At 35.9% G+C, this 26,969-nt stretch overlaps 3 protein-coding genes and 1 non-coding gene across 4 annotated transcripts; all 4 read left to right on the top strand.

Annotated features, from left to right (window-relative positions):
* The first annotated feature begins 1,254 nt into the window (after positions 1 to 1,254).
* LOC115954043 (transmembrane 9 superfamily member 5-like) lies at positions 1,255 to 10,884 on the top strand. The gene is made up of 7 exons (XM_031071898.1): positions 1,255 to 1,480; positions 2,113 to 2,156; positions 2,259 to 2,889; positions 3,001 to 3,153; positions 3,765 to 3,921; positions 4,018 to 4,502; positions 10,375 to 10,884. The coding sequence occupies exons 1-7, from the start codon at positions 1,317 to 1,319 to the stop codon at positions 10,592 to 10,594; spliced, it is 1,854 nt and encodes a 617-aa protein (XP_030927758.1). The 5' UTR covers positions 1,255 to 1,316; the 3' UTR covers positions 10,595 to 10,884.
* A 233-nt stretch (positions 10,885 to 11,117) lies between these two features.
* Positions 11,118 to 11,278, top strand: LOC115954367. The gene has a single exon (XR_004083904.1). It is a non-coding gene; the product is annotated as a U1 spliceosomal RNA (small nuclear RNA).
* A 2,346-nt stretch (positions 11,279 to 13,624) lies between these two features.
* On the top strand, positions 13,625 to 14,782 carry LOC115952028 (transmembrane 9 superfamily member 4-like). The gene is made up of 4 exons (XM_031069124.1): positions 13,625 to 13,691; positions 13,831 to 13,874; positions 13,972 to 14,563; positions 14,638 to 14,782. Exons 3-4 carry the CDS (start codon positions 14,058 to 14,060, stop codon positions 14,780 to 14,782), a joined length of 651 nt encoding a protein of 216 aa, XP_030924984.1. The 5' UTR covers positions 13,625 to 13,691; positions 13,831 to 13,874; positions 13,972 to 14,057.
* A 5,344-nt stretch (positions 14,783 to 20,126) lies between these two features.
* Positions 20,127 to 26,626, top strand: LOC115952979 (cell division protein FtsZ homolog 2-2, chloroplastic-like). Its single transcript, XM_031070375.1, has 8 exons — positions 20,127 to 20,357; positions 20,800 to 21,565; positions 22,072 to 22,371; positions 23,080 to 23,170; positions 24,507 to 24,631; positions 25,449 to 25,541; positions 26,040 to 26,105; positions 26,180 to 26,626. The coding sequence occupies exons 2-8, from the start codon at positions 20,915 to 20,917 to the stop codon at positions 26,309 to 26,311; spliced, it is 1,458 nt and encodes a 485-aa protein (XP_030926235.1). The 5' UTR covers positions 20,127 to 20,357; positions 20,800 to 20,914; the 3' UTR covers positions 26,312 to 26,626.
* The last annotated feature ends 343 nt before the right edge of the window (positions 26,627 to 26,969 follow it).

Here is a 26,969-nt window from a genome sequence, read left to right as displayed (position 1 = left end):
TTAGTTTTTAGATTATAAATCACAGAATTACAGCAGTGTAGCCTAATGGAGAGAAGAACTAGAAAGAAAAAAGAAGAAGAAAGGCAAACAGAGAGAGAGAGAGAGAGAGAGAGAGAGAGAGAGAGAGACCTGCGTAAGCACTGATCGAAATGTTTTGCAATTGTGTGGTGGACTTGGTAGTGCAGCGGATCAACAAAGCCTCTAACCTTCCATTTGCTACTATTGTGGTGCAAGTTAAGCAATGTGTTGAGGCAATGGGATGAAGATTAAAAAAAAAAAAAAATCTCCTTTTATTTGTTGAGGTAATTGTTAAAATACTTATTTGTTCATTTTAAAGATACAAAATGTCTAATTACTGTAATTTTTTTGACATATATATTTATCAGTAATTGGATTGTATTCTATTTAAATGAAAGTTATATTTATTTTTAGACTTTCTTAAATCTACATATGCATATTATCAAGTATGGGGGTCAAAATGATAAGGGTTCTTTAAAAAATTTCAAATTAATTAGGATAATTCCAAAAGTATATATATATTTCCTTTTTCTTTTTTTTTTTCAAAATTTTTGGGGAGCCAAGGCCCTTTGGTCTCAATGTGGCTCTGCCACGGCTTGTATTAAAAAAAAAATTATTTTGTTTTTGTTTTTGTCTTTGTTGGTATAAGATTGCATCTTAATATATTTAGAAACAACGATTTTGTGTATTTATAATTTTTTAATACTATATGGATGTCTATTTGAAGTTTTTTTTCTTTATATTCCAGCTCTTGCTAACTTAAAATCCTAAGTCCGTCTGTCTATTTGAAGTTTTTTTTCTTTATATTCTAGCTCTTGCTAACTTAAAATCCTGAGTCTGTCTTAGCGTGAGGGATTCAGATTATTGAATAAAATAATGTTGCAAACAAAACAATTAAGATTATTTTTAGTGGAATGCTGACATGGCAGAATCTAGACCATTAAATCATTAAAGAATGGTTAAAATTTAAAGAAATCTATTTGGTAGAGTACCCTAGGAAATCTAGAGGATCTGAATCCTAGCGTGAGATACTAATTTCAGCATGTTGTGACTTCATCCCTGCCCCTGACTAATTCTGTTTTGCAAAATAACTAACTACCCGCCAGCCAGTGCAACATTATCCAAGTCCATCTTTCACCGTCCAAAATTTCTGATTAACTCCACCAAAAAGATCAACGGCTTAGATTCAATAATAAAATAAAAAAGTATATATAAGCAACCAATTCTAACAGCTTTTCCCTCCTAAATATTCAAGCTCCTCAAAATATCTCTCTCTCTCTCAAAATCGCAGAGAATCCATGGCTGATACTGGTTTCTTGGTTCTGGTACTGGTTGCTCTGTCAACTTTGGCATTCGCAACTGTTTGGACTCAAAGAAATGCGCCTTCAACGGAAGAATACAAGGAAGGCGATTACATTCCTCTCTTCGCCAGCACAGCTTCTCCTTATCTAGGAGATCCATGGTAATTCATTTCTTTCCTTTTCTCTTTGAAAAATCATCGATCTTATATGTGAATTTGAATGTGTTTCTGATTCTTTTGATTTGATTGTAATGTTTCTTATTTAATCTACCTATCATTCTCTATGTTTTGTGCTTTACTTTGGTTGCTGAAAGTTTTATCTATTGAGTTTGTGCTAAGGAGATGAAAAAGTATAGTAGACGTCAATTTTTCTGGTTAAAAATAATGAAATTCTAGGTCTCAATATTTTGATTTTTGTTTCAGATACCGTTTGGTTGCTTGAGAAATTAATCACAAGAAAAGAAAAAAATAATCTTAAGTAAATCATTTTTTAATTGTTTGTTAGTGAGCGAAAATAATAAAATTCAATTCGATTAGATTAGATCATCACTGGTCTAATTTTGTTCTGAAAGTTTGTGTAAGATTTATTTTGTGAATGCCTGAAATAATCAAAAGAAAAATACTTTATACTCAATCTTTGAGTTGGCTATAATGAGTTCATATTTTGAGCTTTTAACTGAAAGAGAAAAATTTTTTCTTTAAAATATATTTTTTTTTCTAGACCTCCTTATGAACTTGATGCATCTCTGTATATTAATTTTTAGGTTTTTTTTTTTTTTTTTTTTCACTTGCAGTGAGGCATATTCATATTTTGATTTGCCATTCTGCTCTCCTGGAGGTAAGAATAACTTTCTTGGTTTGTGCCAAAATTTTCTTGCATAGATAGTTGATTCATTCCTATACATGCACTTTCTAATCGACATTTTCGATTTATATATAGATCCAATACCCAACAGAAAGAAATCCTTTCAAGAACTTTTAGCAGGGGATTGCTATGTCAACACTCAGTATGAATTGAGGTTCAAGATGGGAACAACAAGGAAGCTCCTTTGTGAGAAAAATCTGACCAGAGAAGAAGTTGCGAAATTTAGGGATGCCATTGCAAACAACACTGTGTACTTTATGTACTATGACAACATTCACTTGTCAGAGTACGTTGGAGGAGATAGCTCACAGTCATTGTACCCGAAAAATGGTGATAACGGGCGTAGGTATTTTCTTATCAATCACCTGCACTTTTATCCTCAGTACAAAAGAAACAAAGTGAAAGAAATAGATGTTTTGGGTGACTATGAATCTGCTGTGGATATAACTGAGGACACTGAAATCAAAGTCAACTTCACTTATTCTGTCTTCTGGGAAGAATATGAATCCAAGCGAGAGAATCCGAGCAGGGTCAGAGACTATTTGAAAGAACTATTCAAGATAACTAATCGGGGCCGGGCCATCCTCTTTTTGGAGCAAGTTGGAGGAGCTAATCCTAGCCCTTATGCTACTGCTATTGCCATTTACATCTGGCTTCTGTTGCTTTATATAAAGATTGTGCTGTATCTTAGAGAGTACTTTGATCGGTATCACTCCCATCTCTACATTCCTTCTGTTGTATAGTTCCTACTTTCAAGCAGGACATTGCAATGACATGTATTCAGCTAATGATGATTATAAATCAACTTCTACTGCAGGATTTCTTTTGTTTATGGACATGTATTGGTAGAAGCTACAAGAGCTACAGGGGTTATTCGTCCACGTCATGTTCATAGTAATGCGTGCAGATGCCCTCGGTACTCGTCCCTACTTGGGGCCATTCTGGGTGTTGGAACTCAACTGTTCATTATGTAAGCCATGTCTGCCATATGCTTGTTAATTCAATTCATTACCCCCACCCCCCCCACCCCCCAAAAAAAAATTCTGAATTCTAATAGTGGCTATTTTCTATTTTTTGGTGTAATCCATTCTTTTGTTGAGACTCTATAGCTATTTTGGGTTTTTTTTGGTGTAATTCATTCTTTTGTTGAGAGTCTATGGCTATTTTGGGTTTTTTGGTTTGATTTTATTCAGAAAGATGCTGGCAGTAGTCTTTGCGTAATAGCTATATGAATGCAATGCATATGGATAAATCTGCTCTACCCTTTGATTGGTTCAAATATATGCTAACAGTTGGCTTCCTCACTCAGTATGTAGACTTCGAGAAATTCTATAGACAATTAAATGACCTGCTAACAAGCCTAACATTGAGATTTCAAAAGACTGCAATGCAGGATGCTTATAATCTCTTATTAGTGTCCCTAGTGTTTCATATATACTTTTAATAACTTTTTTTCCCCTGAATCTATACTATTAATAATTTAATCTCATAACAATTTCAATTTTCTTAAATTTTCATAAGCATTAATTTTAAAAGGTTATAATATCATAAATATAGTTCACTTAAGAATTCCATTTGCAGGATTTGTGTCCTCTTCGTCTTGGCATATACAGGTCACCTATATCCCTGCAATCATGAGAGACTGTTTATTTGGCTCATCGTGAGTTATGGTCTCACATCATGGTTTTCAGGATACAAGGCTGCTTCATTCCACTCTAGCTTCACACCACTTGGACTGGTAATAATTATAATTAATGTATATAGTATCTAATTATTATCAGTATTCTATATTCAGTCAATTTAAATTATGTGTGGCCAATGATTTTTCTTGCAGAAAGAATGTATTTACCAAACTGGGGCCCTGTACTCTGGTCCAGTGTTCTTAACAGGTCTTGCCATAATTACATTAAAGGCGTTCACAACAGGGGTGTCACTTTTACTAGAAATTTATACTCCAGCAATATGTTTTCTCAGTTTGTTAGTCACTGTCAGATTCCTAACTTGGGGTGGCATGTCTGGGCACTCTTCCCCACAAGAATTTAGAATAACATGTTCCACCATACGCTTTCAAAGTGAGATTCCTAACCAAGCTTGGTACATGAAGACACCAGCTCAAATGTTCTTTGGGGGCATTCTGCCTTTCATATGCATCTTCTACATGATGGATGATATTTACGCAAGCTTGTACAATTTGAAAGTTTGTGGTGCATTTCGTACTATGTTGAAAGCCTTCATTATCATCATCATAGTGACTGTGTTAATGGGAATGGGATGCACTCGCTATCAGCTGTACAAGAAAGATCACCAATGGTGGTGGAGGTAATTCTCTTACAACTTTGTTACAAACACAATAAATTTAATAAAATTTCAAATTTGAGGTGTAAGATTTGTAGGGAATTTAACCAAAAATTCCTAACCTGTGAGAAACAAAACAAATAGAGAAAACACACATCAAAGAAAAAAAATCACACGCACAAGACAATATTTACGTGGTTCGGCAATTTGCCTACGTCCACGGAGTTGCAGGGATTTCACTATTATCAGGGAAAAATACAATAGTGCACAAGAACACTCTCAAGAAACCCAAATCCCAATTACACCCTAGCACTCTCTCACAGAAAAATAAGAATAGAAACTGACTGCCTCTCTATTCTCTATTTTCTCTCATGTGACTGCTAACTAGGTTAATTGGAATTACACATTTTTTCTTTTCTCTGCAATGTAGCCGCCTATCTCATAAAGCAATATATATATGTTACTTTATGTAAGTCGGTCAAGTGGGATTCTTTTTCAACTTGTATTAGGTCACCTTTTTGGCCGGATTGGGCTTGGTTGGCCCTTATGGGCTTGTGGCATAATTCAAGCCACACTAACAAATCTCCACCTTGGCTTGAATTGATCAAGCTTCACGAGCAAACTCCTCCATCAGCTCCACCTTAGCCCTTAAGGGCTCACAAGCTGCAAACATCAGCCACAATCCTCCATAACACAATCCCTCATCCCTGCAACTCATCCTCCTGTCCTCAAGCTAGAAGACCAATTGAAGCTGCGCACAGCTTCAACTTCTCAATAGTGACACCCTTAGTCAACATGTCTGCCGGGTTCTTAGATCCACAAATCTTCTCAAGCATTACCAGCTTATCTTCAACAAGGTAACGGATAAAGTGGTATTTTGTCTGTATGTGCTTCGACTTTGAATGAAAAGCCGAATTTTTGGCAAGGAAGATTGCACTCTGACTGTCACTGTGTAGAATGCCCATCTCCTGCTTCTTACCCAATTCATCTAAGAAACCATGTAGCCAAATCATCTCCTTTCCAGCTTCAGTTGCTGCAACATACTCAGCTTCTGTACTAGACAAAGTAACAATCTTCTGTAGATTTGAAGCCCATGATATAGCTGTACCACCCAGAGTAAAAACAAACCCAGTAGTACTTTTTCTACTATCAATATCACCAGCAAAATCAGCATCTACATAACCCTGCAGTTTCAAACTTGCACCTGTGAAGCAAAGACATGTATCTGATGAACCCTTCAGATATCTCAGAATCCACTTGACTGCCTCCCAATGCTGCTTTCCAGGCCTACTCATGAATCTGCTCACAACTCCCACTGCATGTGCAATGTCTGGCCTTGTACACACCATAGCATACATCAAGCTGCCAATAGCTGAGGCATAGGGTACCTTGCTCATATGGTCCCTTTCTACTTCTGTCTTCGGTGACTGTTCTTTGCTTAGTTTGAAATGACTACCCAAGGGTGTGCTCACTGGTTTAGCTTCATTCATGTTGAACCTGCTGAGAACTTTCTTCACATACTCTGACTGTGAAAGCTTCAATGTACCATTAGCCTTGTCTCTAATGATTCTCATACCAAGGATTTGCTTTGCAGCTCCCAAATCCTTCATTGCAAACTGTTTGGACAATTGCTTCTTCAGATTATTGATCTCCTCAATGCTAGACCCTGCAATAAGCATATCATCCACATATAACAGTAATATGATGTAAGAATTGTCAAAAAACTTAACATAGCAACAGTGATCAGCTTCACATCTCTTGAACCCAATTCTGTGCATAAAACTGTCAAATTTCTTGTACCACTGTCTAGGAGCTTGTTTTAGGCCATACAAGCTCTTTCTCAGTTTGCAGACTAAATTCTCTTGTCCTTGAGTAATGAACCCTTCTGGCTGAATCATGTAAAGGTCTTCCTCCAAGTCACCATGAAGGAATGCTGTCTTCACATCTAACTGCTCAAGATGTAAGTTTTCTGCAGCCACCATTCCCAGTACTAGTCTGATTGTTGACATCTTCACAACTGGAGAAAATATCTCTGTGTAGTCAATTCCTTCCTTCTGCTGGAAGCCTTTAACAACTAATCTGGCTTTGTAACGTTTGCTACCATCATGCTCATTCTTTATTCTGTATACCCACTTGTTGTGCAAAGCCTTCTTTCCTACTGGCAATTCAGTTAGTTCCCATGTTTGATTCCCCAACAAGGAATCCATCTCATCCTTCATGGCTAACTCCCACTTGCTTGAATTCTCATCTTGCAAGGCTTCATCATAACACTCTGGCTCACCACCATCAGTCAACAGGAGATAATTTAAAGTGGGTGAATAACGCTGTGGAGGTCTAATGTTCCTGGAAGATCTGCGGGCTTCAGCTACAGGTGTACTCAGATCTACCTGTGAATTTATATTCTCCTTATCTTCTTCACCCCTTTTCTGGACAGTACCTTCAGTCAATTCATCTAAGTTGACAAACTCAGATTTCTTTTGATCTATCTCTGTAACATCTGACACTACAGTTGACCTGTCCTTGTACATAACCTGTTCATTAAATATCACATTTCTACTTCTGATGATTTTCCTGTTTTGTTCATCCCAAAACCTATAGCCAAATTTCTCATCACCATAGCCAATGAAAAAACATATTTTAGACTTTGCATCAAGTTTACTACGAGCATCAGAATCAATATGAACATAAGAAACACAACCAAAAACTTTTAAGTGTGAAAACTTTACCTCTTTACCGCTCCAAACCTCCTCAGGAAGTCTGAACTCCATGGGAACTGAAGGTCCTCGGTTTATCAGGTAAGCTGCAGTGCTAACAGCATCAGCCCAAAAAGTTTTTGGTAGTCCAGCATGCAACCTCATACTCCTAGCACGCTCATTGAGAGTTCTGTTCATGCGCTCAGCCACACCATTCTGCTGTGGTGTCCCAGGAATGGTCTTCTCCATCCTAATTCCCTGTGCAGCACAATACTCACTGAACCCTCCATCTATGTACTCTCCTCCATTATCTGACCTCAAACATTTTACTTTCAAACCTGTTTCTGTCTCAACCATGGCCTTCCACTTCTTAAAAGTTTCAAATACATCAGATTTATTTTTCAGAAAATAAACCCATACCTTTCTGCTTGAGTCATCAATGAAAGTGATGTAGTACCTTGAACCTCCAAGAGATGCAACCGGAGAAGGCCCCCATAAATCAGTGTGTACTAACTCCAATTTTTCAGCCTTCGGTGTCCTGCCAGTTTTCAAGAAGCTCACCTTTTTCTGCTTTCCTAAGATGCAACTTTCACACATGTCAAAATCAATGGACTTCAATTCTGGTAGTTTTCCTTTTGACAGCAGCATCTTCATCCCTTTCTCACTCATGTGACCAAGTCTGCGGTGCCATAGGCTTGTATCAGTACTTGCATCAGCAACTGCAATTGTGTCTCTTGGACTTGAGGTCATGTACAGAGTACCAGTTTTCTTTCCACGAGCCAATACCCTAGCTCCCTTTGTAACCTTCCAAGTACCACCAACAAATAGTATTGCATGTCCTTCATCATCAAGTTGTCCAACAGAAATCAGATTCCTCCTCAGGTCAGGAATATGTCGAATCTTCTCCAGTAACCAAACAGACCCATTGGGCAACAATATTCGAACATCTCCCATACCCACAACATCCAAGGCTGAACCATCAGCCAAATACACCTTACCAAAATCACCTGCAACATAATTCTGTATGATTTCTCGGTGTGGAGTGGTATGAAACGAAGCTCCTGAATCCAAAACCCAATCATCAAGTGGACTGTCTACTGCAAGAAGTAATGCATCTTGTACCTCTTCTGTTACAGCATTAGCAGAATCATCTTCATTCTTCTTCTTAGGATTTTTGCATTGATTCCTAAAGTGACCTGTTTTCCCACAATTCCAGCATTGTACTTGTTGGCCTGATCTAGATTTACTTCTGTTCCGATTAGAATTTCTGGATTTTGATCTGCCCCGATTTGAATTTCTGTTATTACCTCTGCCTCTTGTCTCAAGGTTTAGGGCAGAACCAGATCCTGAGGTTTCGCCTGCATCTCTTCGGCGAATCTCCTCAGCCAGAATTAAATCTCGTATATCATTGTACTTGAGCTTTTCTTTTCCTGTAGAATTGCTTACTGCCATCCTCATTGCCTCCCAACTGTTTGGCAAAGAAGCCAAGACGATCAAAGCACGAATCTCATCATCAAAATCAATTTCTACAGACGACAATTGATTTGTGATAGTGTTAAATTCATTCAGATGTTGTGCTACTGATGCATTCTCTGCCATCTTCAGATTGAACAGTTTCTTCATCAAGTGCACTTTATTGTTTGCTGACGGCTTTTCATACATACCAGACAAAGCCTTCATCAGATCTGCTGTGGTCTTCTCCTTTACAACATTGTGTGCAACAGACCTAGACAGAGTTAACCTAATAACTCCCAATACCTGTCTGTCAAGAAGAGCCCATTCCTCAGCCTTCATAGCCTCAGGTTTTGTCCCCAAAAGAGGCAGATGCAATTTCCTCCCATAGAGATAATCTTCAATCTGCATCCTCCAATACGCGAAGTCTGTGCCATCAAACTTTTCTATTCCAAACGCCTTTCCTGCTTCCTCTGCCATTGCTCCCACTCAAACCTAATCCTAGGCTCTGATACCAGTTGTAGGGAATTTAACCAAAAATTCCTAACCTGTGAGAAACAAAACAAATAGAGAAAACACACATCAAAGAAAAAAAATCACACGCACAAGACAATATTTACGTGGTTCGGCAATTTGCCTACGTCCACGGAGTTGCAGGGATTTCACTATTATCAGGGAAAAATACAATAGTGCACAAGAACACTCTCAAGAAACCCAAATCCCAATTACACCCTAGCACTCTCTCACAGAAAAATAAGAATAGAAACTGACTGCCTCTCTATTCTCTATTTTCTCTCATGTGACTGCTAACTAGGTTAATTGGAATTACACATTTTTTCTTTTCTCTGCAATGTAGCCGCCTATCTCATAAAGCAATATATATATGTTACTTTATGTAAGTCGGTCAAGTGGGATTCTTTTTCAACTTGTATTAGGTCACCTTTTTGGCCGGATTGGGCTTGGTTGGCCCTTATGGGCTTGTGGCATAATTCAAGCCACACTAACAAGATTGTGATTAGTACAACATCACTTTCAAATGGGACATTATTGACATCACTTTTATTATACACTAATTACAATCCACCACTAATCAGTTGTGAAAAACAATTGTGAAATTTTTTGTACATACTTATTGATTCTCTTAGCATATACCTCAATGCTAGAGAATTAAAACTCTATCTGGAAAAATACCAAAACTTACCAAATGCTTATCTACATTTTCATCCTCTGATGGTTGTTATACAAAAATTGACTTCCATCAGTTGTTACTTTAGCATGCTTATGCAAATTTGTAATCCATTCAAGTCTTATGTTGCATATGTTTGCATAGTAGTGAACTTAGTGAAGAGTACAACTTTTATACTTGAGTTTTTCTTATTGACTATAATAAAGTACCCTATCTACAAGCTGGCCCCTCATTGCAACATCTGAAAGTAGAGTTTTAAGCTCAAATCATGTTTAAATTCATGCAGAAGAAACATTGTCTTTCAAAACCAGATCATCATTAAAGTACAGTTTTAAGCTCAAACCATATTTAAATTCTTTGAGAAGAAAGGTTGCAACATTTGAAAGAAAAGTTTGAAGCCCAAATCATGTTTAAATTCATTCAGTTTTAACCTCAAATCATGCTTTTCAAGCTTTTGCTTCTAATTTGATGAAAAATCAAATCTTTTATTTCCATGAAGCAATATACTAATGTCTTCTCATCCAATATCTATCTATTGATCTATCTAAGTCTATCTACAATGCAGATCTGTGCTTCGTGGGGGATCACTTGCCATTTTCATGTTTGCGTATGGTCTCTATTTCTATGCTAGAGCAAGTGCCAGAATTTCAATGAACCTGCTAGAGTTCCTGGGCTACAATGCTTGCATATTCTACGCTGTCTTCTTGATACTTGGAACCATTGGCTACAATGCTTCATCAATTATGTTCCGTCAAGTGGACCTAGACCTGAAGAAGCGTGCCTAGAAAATTCAATTCTTTCTAATGCTGACCCAAAGAGAGGCAGCACATTGTTTTTGTTATTTTCCTGAGTGAAAAAGAGGAGGCCTTACCGCCTTAGTGATCATTTTTTTTCAAGATTTTTCATTTTTTAGTAGTAGAACTGAACACCATGGAATCAAAATCCATTACCTCACCCACAACTACATTGTTATTCACGGTCCAGGAATTGGATGACTGGCGTTTACCAATCATGTTGCATTGCAAACACACTCGGCATAGGAATAACAATTCTACTCATTTGTTCTGTGCTTTCATTCTGAATCTGTCACATGACATGTAATTCTTTTAACTGAAACCCCAGCATCGGGATGCTTGTATAAATCTACTAGGAGAGGATTAAATTATACATCCTAGTGACCAAAATACACAAGGTCTAGGGTGCTTCTGTGTGCTTCGACCTTATGCGGCGTTATCCCACATGGAATAGAAACAAGTGGAGAGGCTACCGAGTGGGTGTATAAAATAAGAGCAAGGAGGTCCGTAACAATCACTTACCTGGACGGGGTCAATGGGTGATCAAAAAGGCCCATGGCCTAAGCTTGTGACTTCCATTGCACTACGGAGGGGTGCTCGCTTAAGGTCTGTCCAAGTGATGGAACCTACGTCATAATTTGTTGCAGTGGGGGCCTGCGTTCGCGCGGCCCCTATCCATATCTATCAAAAAGTTTATTGTGGGCATAATTTGGGCCTGTTTATGATCTTATACTAGACTGAACTGCAAAAAATGGGTAGATGGTCTTGGGCTTCGGGCATTATCGGCCCTTTGGTAAAAATGGGTCAATAACACTGACAATGTACTACATAACCTCAACGTTAAAGCCAGGGTCAGATATGCATATCTGGCATTTGGTACTCCCAAAATAACAGTTTTTGGAATGGTGTGGACACGTATGCTTAAAAATTAATTTTTTATTCTATTACTTTCTTCTCTCAAATATCTCTACCCCCGTCTCTCTTCTCTCTCTATCTCAGCCTCACTCTCACTCTCTTACTCTCTCACAAGCCGCCACTAATCTTTTGCCGCCACCGTTTTTTGCTTTGTGTTGGTAGGTGGGTTCAGCGGTGGGGTGGGTTCGTGGTGGGAGGGTGGGACACTGCTACTTGTGAGAGGGGTGATTTTTTTTTTTTTTTTTTTAATAAAAGGTAGGAATGTTTTTAATTTATTTTAATGGGTGATGTGATAAAATAAGGGATGTGAGTTGTAAAGTAATTTTAAAATAAATAAAATAGCTTTTTGGTATGTGAAAATAGAATCTTTTTAGAACATTTGATGCTAATGCTCTTACCCATTTAAGGAAAATAGGAAGTCATTCACTTGGACAAGGGTTTATGATTCTATAATGAACTCCATTGGACTTAATCCATAATCTGTAAAATTCTTTACAAGCAATGTGTATGATGGACCAAATGAATTGAAATGCTAGCAACAATAAATATTATGTTTAAGTTTTTAGATATTACTCGGAAAAAATAATGTAGCTTACATGGCGAAAAGGGCACCCCTAGTGGCGGAGCTAGGAATTATTTTCAAGGGGCAAGCCTCAAGCTAAAATATAATCTTAAATTTCAAACTTACTGTAATTCAAACCTCACTTCTTCCACATCTATTAACAAAAAAATTATACTGAACAATAACTTAATATAATTACTAAAACCCTTATTATCAAATAAACAATACATAAATATAAAACAAAAGTGCAGGCTCTAAAAACAAAAAAACACATACCCAATTACAAAACATTTACACGACTTTAGTCTACAAAACAAATAGCACTGTTTAATCAAAACTAGAAACAAAATAATATAATATACTATTAGCAATGCAAGCTGTAAACAATAGAATACCCAAAAGTCAAAACATTAGCAAATGCAAGCTAGAAAACACTAATTTTGTGCTTAACCCTGTCCTGTTTTGGTGTTTTATGCAGTTCAGACGAACATGTTAAACTCAAACAGAGAGAGAGAGAGAGAGAGAGAGAAACTGATGACTAATATGGAGGGAGCAGCGAGCACCAGTCGTCTAGTGGAATCTGGAAGCGCAAAAGATTTCTTATTTTCTAATCAGATTTGGGTTTTTTCAGCCGACCGTGGTCTGTAGATATTAAAGTTTTTTTTTTTTTCTTTTATAGGAGTCCTTATTTACAAAGGATTTTTTTTTTAGTTGATAATGTTGCTGATATGGGATTTGTTAAAGTTGTTTATCTCTATTTGGAGGGGTTATCAGCAATGAATGAGCTATTTTCTTGAGTTATCTGTATCATATTTTAAAAAACCAGTTCTAATGTTTGAGGAGGCTAGACTCTGGAGGCCCAAATGAATTTAAAGAGAAGAGTCATTAGATCAAGGGGCCAAGAAGTGTATTTACAGATAATTCATGATAATCTTTAGCTTTAGTAGCACTATTAGATTGAGTTTTGAAAAGTCGGGGGGGGGGGGGGGGGCCATTTTTTGATGGGACATGGCCCCTTAGCTCTGCCCCTAGGCACCCCTATTGTTAAGTGAAAACAATTGTGTTATATGAAATTTACATTTCTATTTTATAACAAAGATACAATGATTATCGCACACTCTAGTATGATAGTTACTCCACGTAGAGGGAGAAAATAGTCGGGTACAAGTTTTTAGAAAAGAATTTCACACGTATATACTCTTAGATTATATTAGGGTAAAATTTCTATCTCATTTAAAAAAAGATCAACGGCTTAGATTCAAAAAAAGAAGAGAAAAAATGTACAACTACAACAACTATCCCGCTAAAACAACAGTATATATATAAGCAACCAATTCTAACAGCTTTTCCCTCCTAAATACTCAAGCTCTTCAAAATCTCCCTCTCTCTCACAATCACACAGAATCCATGGCTCGTAGATTATTAAATACATGTTACTTGGTTCTGGTACTGGTTGCTCTGTCAACTGTGGCATTCGCAATTGTTTGGACTCAAAGAAATGCGCCTTTGAAGAAGATCGCGATGATGAATTGATGATGATGATGAATACAAGGAAGGTGATTACATACCTCTCTTCGCCAACAAAGCTTGTCCTTATCAAGGAGATCCATGGTAATCAATATTTTGATTTTGTTGAAGAAACAGTTTGGTTTCTTGAGAAAATTATACACATTGAAGCCAAAAAAAGAATCACTTTTTGCCATTATGCTTGTATATTAATTTGCAAGCTTTTTTATTTTTGCACTTGCAGTGAGCCATATTCATATTTTGATTTGCCATTCTGCCCTCCTGGAGGTAAGAATGACTTTCTTGGATTGTGCCAAAATTTCTACTTTCTAGGCATAGAGATCATTCCTATGCAGTTTCTAACCGACAGTTTTTATTTATATAGATCCAATACCCAACAGAAAGAAATCCTTTCAAGAACTTTTAGAAGGAGATTGCTATGTCAACACTTGGTATGAATTGAGGTTCAAGATGGGAACAAGAAGGAAGCTCCTTTGTGAGAAAAATCTGACCAGAGAAGAAGTTGAGAAATTTAGGGACGCCATTGCAAATGAAACTATGTACGAGATGTACTATGATAACATTCGCTTGGAAGAGCAAGATGGAGTTAATGCTTCGGATCTAGAGTTCCCCCCAATCCAGTACCAAGTTGGACTTTATCTTATCAATCACCTGGACTTTCATTTCCTTTACTTAGGAAACAAAGTGAAAGCTATATATGTTATGGGTCACTACGATTTTTCTGGGGAAATATCTAAGGACGCTGAAATCAAAGTAGTCAACTTCACGTATTCTGTCTTCTGGGAAGATTTTGAATCCAAGCAAGAGAATCAAGACGAGGTCAGTGACTTGTCGAAGCACGTTGGAGGAGATGATCATGTGCCTTATGCTACTACAGCTTTCGTCATCTGCATCTGGCTTGGGTTGCTTTGTGCAGTGATTGTGGCATACACATACCTTAGAAAGTATTTTACTCGGTATCACTCCCATCTCTCCATTCAAGCAGGCCATTGTATTCAGCTAATGATGATTAAACCAACTTCTACTGCAGGATTTCTTTTGGAGAAGCTGCAGGGGTTGGTCATGGTGATGCGTGCAGATGTCCTCGGTACTCGTCCCTAGTTGGGGCCATCTGGGTGTTGGAACTCAGCAGTTCATTATGTAAGCCATATCTGCTATATGCTTGTAAATTCTGAATTCATTTTTTGGATACAATGATGAATGTAGGTACTAAAACATATCTGACACAAACAATTGTCTTTTTCTAAGTCTACCAAAACTCTAGCATAACATGTGTTAATTAAATGATTAAATTCAGCAATTTTTTATAGCTTAAACTTTTGGAAGAATCAGTAATTTAACAACATGATTAATTGATGAGTACAAAACAACATGATTAACTTATGACTACAAAATGTCACTCTAGGAAAAAAAAAAAAAAAAAAAGAAGACATGCTAACAAGCCCAACATTGAGATTTCAACATTTATTAGTGTCCCTATAGGGGCCATATGGCTTCTTTCATCCTAAATTGCACATTTCATTTTCATATATACTTTCAATTTTCATAGGCACTAATTTTAAAATTTCATACTATCGTAAATATAGTTCACTTAAGAATTCCATTTGCAGAATTTGCATCCTCTTCGTTTTGACATATACGGGTCACCTATATCCCTGCGATCATGAGAACCTGTTTATATGGCTCATCATGAGTTATGTTCTCACATCATTGATTTCTGGGTACAAGACTACTTCATTCCACTCTGGCTTCACACCACATGGAAGGGTAATGGTTCAAATTAACGTGTACTGTATCTCAGTATTTTCTGTATTATAACTCTTTACATTTCAGGTTTTTAAATATGTGGCCAATGATTTTTCATTTTTTTTCTTGCAGAAAGAATGTGTTTTCCAAACTGGAGCCCTATACTTAGTTCCAGTGTTTATAACAGGTCTTGCCATAATTATATTCAAGGCAATAACAATAGGGCTGTCACTTCCGCCGGTGTCACTTCCACCAGAATATGATACATTCAAATATATTTTAAAAATCATTTGGATATCTGCCTCTATAAAGAGCCCTAATTTGGGGTGGTGACAGCTTTGGGTACTCTTCCCCAAAAGCATCTGAAATAATTTGTGCCACCATACACTTTCAAAGTGAGATTCGTAATCAGGCTTGGTACATGAAGACACCTGCTCACATGTTCTTTGGGGGCCTTCTGCCTTTCTGCATGATCTGCCTCATGATGGATGATATCTATGCAAGCCTGTACAAATTGAAAGTTTGTGGTGCATTTAGTACCATGTTTATAGCTTTTATTATAGTCATCATAGTAACTGTGTCGGTGGGAATGGTTTGTACATACTATCAGCTATCCAAGCAAGATCACCAATGGTGGTGGAGGTAATTCTCTTATAACAATGTAACAAACACATAAATTTCTAACTTTTTTTATACTTGAGATTCAAGATTATGATTAGTGCAACATCACTTTTACATGGAGACCACCACTGCCATTACTTTTAATATATACTCACAACCTACCACCTAGTAGCTATGAAAAAAAATTGTAAAATTTGTTGTGCATCTATAATTATTGATTCTCTACACCTTGACCAATTATAGGAACAAGTGAACAACCATCATGATGGATTCTACCTAATTTTAAGGGTACTTTTTTTTTTTTTTTTTTATGTAAGATAGAAATTCTACTATAGTCTAATATAAGAGTATTTCAAATTCAGTTACAAATGCTAGGGAATTAAAACTACAATCATAATCATTTCACACCTTTTATGCGATAATCACTTCACAAGTATAACTACTTGTGGGGTGTGGGGGTTAAGGGCTGAGATTCAAGTTTCTAGGAGAGAGTTTCATACACATATACACTTAGATTAGGCTAGTGTAGAATTTATATCTTGTATAAAAAATAAAAATAAAATAAATAAAATAAAGAACTGCAATCATGTTAAAATTCATTAAGAAGAAAGGATGTCATTAATGCAGACCATGTTTAATTACAGTTTAAAGCTCAAACCATGTTGCAACATTTGAGAGTAGAGTTTAAAGCCCAAATCATGTTTAAATTCATTCATTTTTAGGATCAAATCATGCTTTTCCAGATTTTGTTCCTAATTTGATTAAAAATCAAATCTTTTATTTCCATGAAGCAATATACTAATCTCTTTGTAGGGAATTGAACCGAATCCCCAACCTGTGAGAGACAAAAAAATAGAGAAAACACACGTCAAAGAAAAACAATCACACGCACAAGAAAATATTTACGTGGTTCGGCAATTTGCCTACATCCACGGAGTTGTAGGGATTTCACTATTATCAGGGAAGAATACAGAGTACAACTTGCGGCTACAATATTTTCTCACTATATAAAACACGGCAACCGACTCTATAAAAAAACCCTAATTACAAAATGCGGCTCCTCAATGGGCTAAACGGGCCAAAAGGCGGCTCCACAATGCACTTTTCTTTTCTTTTGTTTTCTTTTAATTTTCCTTATAATATATTATTTGTTATTACAATAATCAATATTATATATATATATATATATATATATATATATTATATGACATTATAAATGTACTTGATTAAAATATACTACTATATAACATTTAATTTATTGATAAAATAATATAACATAATAACATGTATTTAGTTGTTGTTTATTATAATTTTTTTTATGGGTCGAAATTTTAATGATTGTTTGTCTTTTATTTAGCAATCTTTAAATTATTAGTATTTTTTTATATATTTTTTAAAATCTCAATCATTTTATTTAATGGGTGATAATTTATTCTGATAAATCTAGGTTCATAGGTAAGTTTAGGACTATTGACACATTCTTGAAATGTATATTAATTATTAAATTATATTATACATTACTATTCTAGATTTCATACAAAAAATAAATAAATAAAAAATAGTTGTCTAATTTTATGTATGGCCCCCCAAAGATAAATTCCTGACTCTGCCACTGCATGTTGCATTGCAAATACACTCGGCATAGGTCACTTTTAGTTTTAGTTAGCTCATGTTTAGGTAAAAAGAATTGCTTGAATCAATCCCTTTGTCACAAAATAACTGAAAGCAAGACTACATATTCGTTTATTTCATACAAACTGTCCCCTCAATTCAGGTATCACTGTATCAATCAATGTCATCTTGAAGAGATGCAGAGGATGGTGATCCTAGCATCAATCTTGGACCTCTTGGACTTGCATGAGGTGTTCATGGCATGGTGCCATGGTTAGTGGTGGTGCCCTGGCAATTGATGGCGGTTCTGGAAAGAGTCCCTTACAAAATAGCTTCTTGGTGTAGGGTAGTGAAGACAGAAAATAATAAAAATGCCAAGCTTATAGTAATGGCAATGGAAGTAACATTTACTATCTAGTCATTAATGATCATATAATGGTTTTGTAACAATTCAGTTGCTCTCAAAGTAGAGAATTCACCTTCCCTAGAAATTACCTGGAATTTGGAGGCATATCTTTCTCCTATTAGTTTTCCTTTTTAGTATTCAATTCCATTTTGATCAACATTAGTACTCTATAGCCAGACCAAAACAATAATAAATGAAAAACTGGAAGAATTAGAAGGGTAATTCCAGTTCCAGAACAGCACAAGCTCAATCAATGCTGGCATAAATGAAAATTGCAAAGGACAAATGCTTCCACCGACCGCTAATGATCATGTAAGTTGCATATATATAATATAAGCAAATGTTTACCAACTTCAAGTCAACCCAGCTAATGAGGGGGTGAGGGATACAGCCAATTATCTACCTCTAATTTCTTAACATAGAAAATCGACAGATCCTAGTTTATGTTTGCTTAACTTATCTAAAGGTATATGATTCATGCCTCATAGAAAAATTAGGCTGAAACATGTAAGCATAACCCATGAATTCAATATTGGGTCAATTTATACACTTGTGATGCTTTGGATTAAAATTAATTCTCAAAATAAATCATATTAAAAAAAATTAAAATTTATATATATTAAAATTCAAAGCTAAAAGAGAGTCCAATTAGATTTCAATTGGATTATCAATTTTGCACCACGTATCGTATTTAATTTTTAATTTTTAATTTTTGTGCCAATTGAATTATTGGGAGTAAAAATCAAAAAGTCCAAATCCAATTAGATTCTCAATTGGAGTCCAATTTTGCACACCACATGTTCATCTAATTTTTTAATTTTTAAAGCAAGTGAATTATTGGGTCCAAAAACCAAAAAGTCTAAATCCAATTAAATTCTAGATCATATATATATATATATATACATAAAATGAGAAATTATTACATATTTTAAAAATGTATGGTTTAAAAAATGTGTAAACTAATACCATATATAATTTGAACATCTTCTCAAAAAAATTTATAATTTAAACTGTGCAATTGTGATTGTTTTTAATTGTACCCGTGCATATGTACGGGTTACACACCAGTAAAAAATAACAAAATAAACTTATTTATTTTGTAAAATGAGTTGAAAAAACTATCAACCCAAACCTAACCTGACTCAAGGCACAAAATAAAATTCCAACCCAACCCAGTCCACAAAAAACCAACCCAAGGTGTCGGGTTGGATTAAGTATTGTTGGTTTTTGTTAGATTTGTGGGTTAAATGCATTGGTACTTCCTTAGGTGCTATGATGCTTCTAATGAATTAGTTGAGTGTGTTTTGTGTAGGTGTCTCCTTAGTTCACATTGGGCATATACTTGGTTCATCTAGGCTTTATAAATAACTCATCAATTATAATCTTTTTGGGGTTTAGTGTAGATATTACTATCGTTTTCTCTTAGGTCGTTACAAATGATATTAAAGTCAACTTGATTACACCGTGTAGGCTTGGCGACACTACCACAACCCAATCCACAAAAAACCAACCCAAGGTGTCAGGTTGGATTAGGTTGTGTTGGTTTTTGTTAGGTTGGTGGGTAAATGCACATATACACTTCCTTAGGTGCTATGATGCTTCAAATTGATATTGAATTAGTTGAGTGTGTGTTTTGTGAATATACAATAGTTGTTATAAGTGCACTACACCAGCTTTTTTTTTTTTAATTAAATTTAGGGCAAATGCAAAAAGACCCCTTGGAATTTGGGTCAATTGCAAACTGGCCTTTATGCTATCAATTTTGTATTATTATCTCTAAAGTTTAGGAACTGTACAAGTTGAGTCCTCCATTTCTATTTTTGTTATTTGTAATTGACGAAAATTGATTATGTAATATGCACATATTATTTCAAAAATGATTTTTTTTTTTATATAGTACAATCACGTGCATACCATGTGACCATTTTCAGTCAATTATAATTAACAAAAAAAAATTTAAGATGGAGGGTCAATTTAGGTAATTCATAAATCTTTGAAGTCAATAATATAAAATTGACAGCATATATTTCAGTTTGCATTTTGGCCTTAAATTTACCTAAGTTTTAGGGAGTACATATTTTTTTGAGGTGTTCCTAAAATAACCTAAAAACAAAAGGCAAATTGCTAGTTTGGAACTTTGCCCCTTCCCACAAGATTTTTTATACTTTGTATTATCAACAAAACCCAGGTAGAGAGAGAGTGAGAGAACAGAAGGAGAGAATAGTAGTAACCATTAATGCAAGGCCAAAACAGCTAAACCCAATTCGACCACCTTTCGACTCAGCACCCAAATGCTTCCAGCAGATTCGCTCTTTCTATATCTTAGTACTCCTCGGCTTTCTCAGGTCTCTTTCTTCACAACCCAGGTACCATTCTCTCTCTCTCTCTCTCTCTCTCTCTCTCTCTCTTGTTTCATTTTTTTGGTCTAGTGGTGTGTCATTTTAGCATATCTGCTTCTCTCTTTGCTTTTGACCTTATGCTCAGACACAATTTGGTAATTGTTGCTGTGTTGGCCACTAGTATTTTCATTATTTTGTGTGGAACACCTTGATGCTATGCTGTACTGTCTCTAGGGGTTTTGTTTTTGTTTTGTTTTGGTGAACTATAAACGCATTAGCATTTTCTGGGTTTTGTGTTTTTGTGACTAGTCTGCAACATATCATATGATTTTTGAGATTTTTGTTGTTGAAGTTGTAAGTTGAACTCTTGTTGAGCCACTCACAAACAGATATAGACTGTATTTTCTATAATGTGGTGTTCAAATTATTGCTAGGTACTGTTTTGATCATCTGGGTTTTTGTTTAACAGGTCTTGGAAGAGAGATTTTTTGTGAATTTTGAACTTTAGGATATTTTGAGGTCCAAAATTTGTTGATATAAATTAGCTTTTTTTATTTGTGAGATTTGAGTATTGTGATTACAAGATGGCGACTTGTATGCCGATGAGTTTGATGCCTCCTAGTACTCGAAACCCAATGGGGGTATTAACTGCCCTTGGAGGGAGAGTGTCAATTGAGAATCACTTTGGGAGAGATTGTTGTGTGACAATGTCTGAGGAGAAGAATGGGGTTTTGGGTGCTCGCCAAAAGTCATCCTTTCCTCAGTTTAAGTGTTCTGCCAACTCTCAGAGTGTTAGTCCATATCATAACAAAGATCCTTTTCTGCATCTACACCCTGAAGTCTCAATGCTCAGAGGGGATGGGAACAATACCGTGGATAACCCAAGAAAGGATACTTCAGGTGGAAATGTCACAGAGAGTTTAGGAGATACGTCTAGTCCAAATAATTACAATGATGCTAAGATCAAAGTTATTGGAATTGGAGGTGGTGGATCGAATGCAGTCAACCGTATGATAGAGAGTGCAATGAAGGGTGTGGAATTCTGGATTGTCAACACGGATATTCAGGCCATGAGGATGTCTCCTGTATTTCCTGAAAACCGTCTGCAAATTGGTCAAGAGCTTACGAGGGGTCTTGGTGCTGGTGGGAACCCAGAGATTGGCATGAATGCTGCGAAAGAAAGCAAAGAATCAATTGAAGAGGCACTTTATGGAGCAGATATGGTCTTTGTTACGGTAGGTTCAACTTCTCTTCAGCCATTGTGACTTTCCAGAGAAACTGTTCTACATTGTTGCGTTGTTGTTGATGTTTTCTGACTATGAGACCATTATGTATTTTTATTATTGTATGCTTGTTTCAAATACTTCCTTTTATAACAATCTTTAGAATAACATCACAAATGAGTGGCAAACTTGTATACAATAGGTCGCGCGGGGGGGGGGAAGATATTATTCTTCACATACCGTGTTTGGGTCATCTTGAGGGCTTGCCCAGAATGATATTAGATAGAGTGCCTTTATCTTCTCATCAACAATGAGTATCATTATGCCTGTGTGAAAGGACTTATTTTTCTGCTGTCAAATACTTTCTTTTTTTTTACACTCTTCTCCTGCCAAGTGGCAGTTATACCCTACCAATTTCACATTCTATTACTTTCCTAAAACAATATTAGCAGCTCTATGCTGTTTGAGCAGTGTTTTTATCTTCCTCTTATTAGGACTCTAAACTTCTATATGTGCAGGCTGGAATGGGCGGAGGAACTGGCACTGGTGGAGCTCCTATAATTGCTGGGGTTGCAAAGTCAATGGGCATATTGACTGTTGGTATTGTCACAACCCCTTTCTCTTTTGAGGGGCGAAGGAGGGCAGTTCAAGCCCAGGAAGGAATTGCAGCTTTAAGAGACAATGTTGATACGCTGATAGTCATTCCAAATGACAAATTATTAACTGCAGTTTCCCAGTCTACCCCAGTAACAGAAGCATTTAACCTTGCTGATGACATCCTTCGTCAAGGTGTTCGTGGTATCTCTGACATAATTATGGTACGAGATGCCTAAAGAACCTGTAATATGTACTTCATATTGTTTCCATTTCATGGTTAAAGAACAATGATAGTAAATAAATAAATGAAGGAATGAAAGAAAAAAGTACGAAAGAGGCTAATACTTGATATGTTATTAACTTTCTTTGTCTTCCCATAGACCACAATAGTGTTTGGTGATACCTTACAATTTTATTCATAATCATAGAGAATGGTGGAAAGACTAGGAAATGTATGTTAGCATTCTCTATAGAAGCTTATTAAATTCTGATAGTATCTATGCTTCAAAATATGGTTATTTCTATTACTGTTAGACAGAAAGCATTTTACCAAAGTGTATCACCATATTGTATTAGATAACAAGATGCAGTTCATGTTACTGATATACTGCTATGAAAATTTAGAACCTTTAACCTATGGACATTGAAACTCCTTGATGTGCATAAACTGCTATAAATGTGCACATAGATGAGGTGAAAAAAAATACACATGGCTGACCTTGATTGGTTTGTGGAGGAACTATAGCCGACCCAAACTTTTGGGACTAAGGCTTGGTTGTTGTTGTTGTATTGCTTTAATAAGTGATATCTCTGATACATCATTAATTTTCTAGGTAAACAGAGGGGATAACTCTTGCTTTTTAAATCTTTTTCTGTTTCTTAGAGTTATGATTAGCACTCTAATTGGTGGTGAGTCACTTTAATTGCAGATACCAGGACTAGTAAATGTGGACTTTGCTGATGTGCGAGCTATAATGGCAAATGCAGGTTCTTCATTGATGGGAATAGGAACTGCAACTGGTAATTTCAAGCTATTTCTTTGAAGAGTGTTTAGAATTCTGATTTCTTTTAAGGGCTATAATCATTAGTTAAAAATAATGTTTTCCTGAACCAGATTTACTGTTTTGCCTCTCCAATTTAGTGTTTTCTATTAACTTTTATGTTTTAAAATGGATTCCTCTTAAGTGATATGAATAATCTCAAGAACGATTCTCAATATATATATTTTTTAATCCAACTGTAGTTATTTTTGAGAAGGGAATGTGATACGCATTGTTGTTCAGGATGGATTTGAGCTTTTCTCAGGCTTGATTCTTGCCTAAGCCTAAGAATAAAATTTTAAAAAGGAAAAAATTCCTGGAATAGTAGAGTCTAGAAGACAAAAGCTGATGCTCTGGGCAATTAATGTTTTCAAATTCGGAAGATTAGTAAGTCCAATTCACTATGTGGTTGTATTTTACTGGAATTTGAACTTAATCTAGAAGGATGCTTAGGTTCCCTAGAATCTTTTTTTCCCCCTCTTAATCAATGCAAACATGTAGCTAAGTCAATTTTGCCACAATACTGGTGTCTGGTGCACATTCCTATTTCCAGAAAAGTGAAACTAGTGAAATGAATAATGCCTCCCTCATCTAGCATTATTTTGGATTCTTTGTGAAGATGGACTCATTACAACAATTGTTGGAAAATAAAAATACAGAAACTAAACCCTTTCTAACTGGGTGTCCCAGACCTTATGCAGAAAACAATCCAACTGTGAGTTGCATGTTGTAAGTGGTGGTTCTATTTATAACTACACTTATCTTCTTAAAATTTGGACGAAACTTGAATGGGAGGGCTGCATAGATGACTTAGTTATCAAATTCAGCTTATGTAGTTGTCAAGTATGAAAGGTAATATGCATTCCAACTGTCGGTTTGGAAAAATAGCTACTAGTGCATTAAGGTCCGATGATTATAGGTCTTGAAAAGGAATCAAGGTGTTTAGCAGTTTTTGCACTAGATGCAGTTTGATCTTCAGACACACATGCACGCACAAGGTAAAGTTTCTAGATATATATATATATTTATATATTTTTTTTTTTTGATAAGTAAAGTTTCTAGATATAATTGTTGCTACAGTTACATTTCGGTATACGAAAATGTTATGTTTAAGCAGACCTGGATGAAAAAAGATTGGTCAGTCCAGGTCATATTTGGTTTTGTCATGATGCTTAGCTTAGCCTGTCATGCTATTGGCAGTTCATTGCCTGAAGATACCTATTCATCGAGCTTCGTATACCAGAATTCTTGGAATACTCTGATCAAGTGCACATGTAAAACACTAAAAAAATTGTTTGGTGTTTGTTTCTGTGTAGGGAAGACCAGGGCAAGAGATGCTGCATTAAATGCCATACAATCACCTTTACTAGATATTGGCATAGAGAGGGCTACTGGAATTGTGTGGAATATAACAGGCGGAAATGATTTGACATTATTTGAGGTACCTCTCTCTACAGGAGGACTTGTCCTGTGTCCTTGTCTTTCTCTTTGCCTCAAATTTTCTTTGGCATCTTCTGAATGTAATCCCATGTGCATGAGAGTTGATGTCATGTTGGTAACAGTAACATCTAATATATTGCAGCCTAGCTAAAATTTACCGTGCTACCAATTCTTAGAAAGAAGTTCTTTATGGAGTGTAGGTAGGAATAGTTGTAAGAGGTGCATTGCACCTAATGCTACTCACTTAAGCAATTTATTTTTTTGGGTGAAACTTAAGCAATTATTTCAACAGCCATGTCCTGATTTATTTTATATTTTTTTAAGGATCTATCATATAAAACTCGTCAAATTGCATACTCATATCATAAATTCATTGTACTTTTATTATCAATAAAGTTTGTTATTACCTATCAAAAAATAAATAAATTTGTTCGAAATTTGTGGTGTTGCTCTTGTGTTTTATCTGTTTCCATTGTTAAATTTCTATTCCTTTACAAATTAGGCAAAGGTTGTGTGAAGTACTTGGGCCATTAAAATAAAATTTCATTGTTTTTTAAATTTTAATCTGTTGGAGAGATCTTGCAACCTCATTGTTAATATCTTGCCTCAAAGCCAACTAGATAATGCATGTATAGTTGAAGGAGATTAAATTCACTTTTATTTTTCCTTAAAATTGTAGAGTGGTGTTGATCTTCTCTAGAGAATTATTTGGTTGAGAATTGTCTTGAAGTGCCTGTTAATTTTGAAATTCTACTATAAACTTTATTACAGATAAATCTGTCTTTTTCTCTTCAATTTCCATGTGGGTATTGTCACAGGTAAATGCTGCAGCAGAGGTTATTTATGACCTAGTGGACCCAACTGCCAATTTGATTTTTGGAGCAGTGATAGATCCATCACTTAGTGGTCAAGTAAGTTACTGCTTATCCTAACATAAGCAGGGTAAACTTTTATTTGTCTGGACATATCCACAACAGTCTACACCCATCATCTGAATGTGCCATTAATATTGGATGCAAAATTTTCATTGTTATTTAAGAAAAAAAAAAAAATCATGTTTAGGTAATTTAGTATATGGTGGTCTTGCTATGCCATGTCATTTTGTAAATCAAATCAAATGCTTTTCCTATGTCTATTTGTTGCAATTCTGTTTGCCAGGGAAAATTGTCTGCTCTCTTGTAAGGGAATGTGTGAGTTGCATATCTGCACGCTGAGGTCTTTTTCTACACCTCTAGTATTTTGCATGTTAGCTAAAATGTACCACAGAAATGAAGTGTCATGACTATACCTGTCCTGCATAGGCTAGTTTTTCCATTTGAAACTTTACCCTGCCATATTCCTGTGACCTGAATCTGAACTTTTTTGTATCTGGTGAACGACGGACTTTAATTTTTTGATTCCTCATTCAGGTCAGTATAACACTAATTGCTACTGGATTTAAACGCCAAGAAGAAAGTGAAGGGAGGCCCCTCCAGGTACTGCTTCTCTCTCTCTCTCTCTCTCTCTCTCTCTCATTTTATCAATTCTGCTTTGTTGTGTCAATTGGCAGGTTAGTCAGCTAGCACAAGGAGATGTCGGCCTTGGGTTTAATCGGCGACCTCCCACTTTCACTGACAGCAGTTCAGTGGAAATTCCAGACTTCTTAAAGAAGAAAGGACGCTCACGCTATCCAAGAGTTTAGGAGTCCCATAAAACACTTCTTCCCTTTCACATCCCTTCTCAGGGATTAAAAGTACACTTTAGTAGGTACTAGAAAATCTTTGTGCTTGTTTTTTGGTGGTTTCTTGCTCCGAGAAAGGATAACATATTCTTGTTTGATTAATAGCTAAAAATAGTTGAGTTTCTTTCACGCTTAAGTTGAAGATTTTCTGTTAATAAATGGCTTGTACAGAGTGCACCTACTTGAAAGGAGATAAATTGATGTAGATGTATTAATGGTTGAATGAAAGATTTTGGTTTTATAGTTTTATTGGGAATCATAGAACACCCTGTATCAGATTTTGACGTTAAGTTTTGCATATTTAATTTTTCATTATGTGAGGGAAAGCCAAAGCCACATATATTCCTAGAAAACTCTTCTATCACTATTCAATAGCAATTATCTAATGAAGGATACTACAAAATCAATGACATGAAAACAGATATTCCAGTATGCGGTTCATGTGGAGCAGAACTCCAGCACAAAGGTAAAACAAGAGGCAGCATGATTAACTTGTTTGGTTTGCATGTATGTTTTATTGGAAATCTGAGTGTTTTTTTAATCACAGTTGAGAGCAACCAAAGCCTGAAAGAGCACTATTCTAATTCCGGCATGTTGTTTATTGGACTGGTAAACAGTT

Source organism: Quercus lobata, chromosome 7, assembly GCF_001633185.2.
Source record: "Quercus lobata isolate SW786 chromosome 7, ValleyOak3.0 Primary Assembly, whole genome shotgun sequence".
Taxonomy (NCBI): domain Eukaryota; kingdom Viridiplantae; phylum Streptophyta; class Magnoliopsida; order Fagales; family Fagaceae; genus Quercus; species Quercus lobata.
Note: the sequence above shows the minus strand (reverse complement) of the source record. Positions and strands in the feature narration are given on the sequence as shown.

Excerpts from the sequence above, each read along its gene's own strand:
- LOC115954043 (XM_031071898.1), top strand. The coding sequence starts at position 1,317 with ATGGCTGATACTGGTTTCTTGGTTCTGGTACTGGTTGCTCTGTCAACT. Across the intron at positions 2,890-3,000 it reads CTTAGAGAGTACTTTGATCG|GATTTCTTTTGTTTATGGAC; the intron begins GTATCACTCCCA and ends CTTCTACTGCAG. Across the intron at positions 3,154-3,764 it reads GGAACTCAACTGTTCATTAT|GATTTGTGTCCTCTTCGTCT; the intron begins GTAAGCCATGTC and ends TTCCATTTGCAG.
- LOC115952979 (XM_031070375.1), top strand. The coding sequence starts at position 20,915 with ATGGCGACTTGTATGCCGATGAGTTTGATGCCTCCTAGTACTCGAAAC. Across the intron at positions 21,566-22,071 it reads CAGATATGGTCTTTGTTACG|GCTGGAATGGGCGGAGGAAC; the intron begins GTAGGTTCAACT and ends CTATATGTGCAG. Across the intron at positions 26,106-26,179 it reads GTGAAGGGAGGCCCCTCCAG|GTTAGTCAGCTAGCACAAGG; the intron begins GTACTGCTTCTC and ends GTCAATTGGCAG.
- LOC115952028 (XM_031069124.1), top strand. The coding sequence starts at position 14,058 with ATGGGAACAAGAAGGAAGCTCCTTTGTGAGAAAAATCTGACCAGAGAA. Across the intron at positions 14,564-14,637 it reads CTTAGAAAGTATTTTACTCG|GATTTCTTTTGGAGAAGCTG; the intron begins GTATCACTCCCA and ends CTTCTACTGCAG.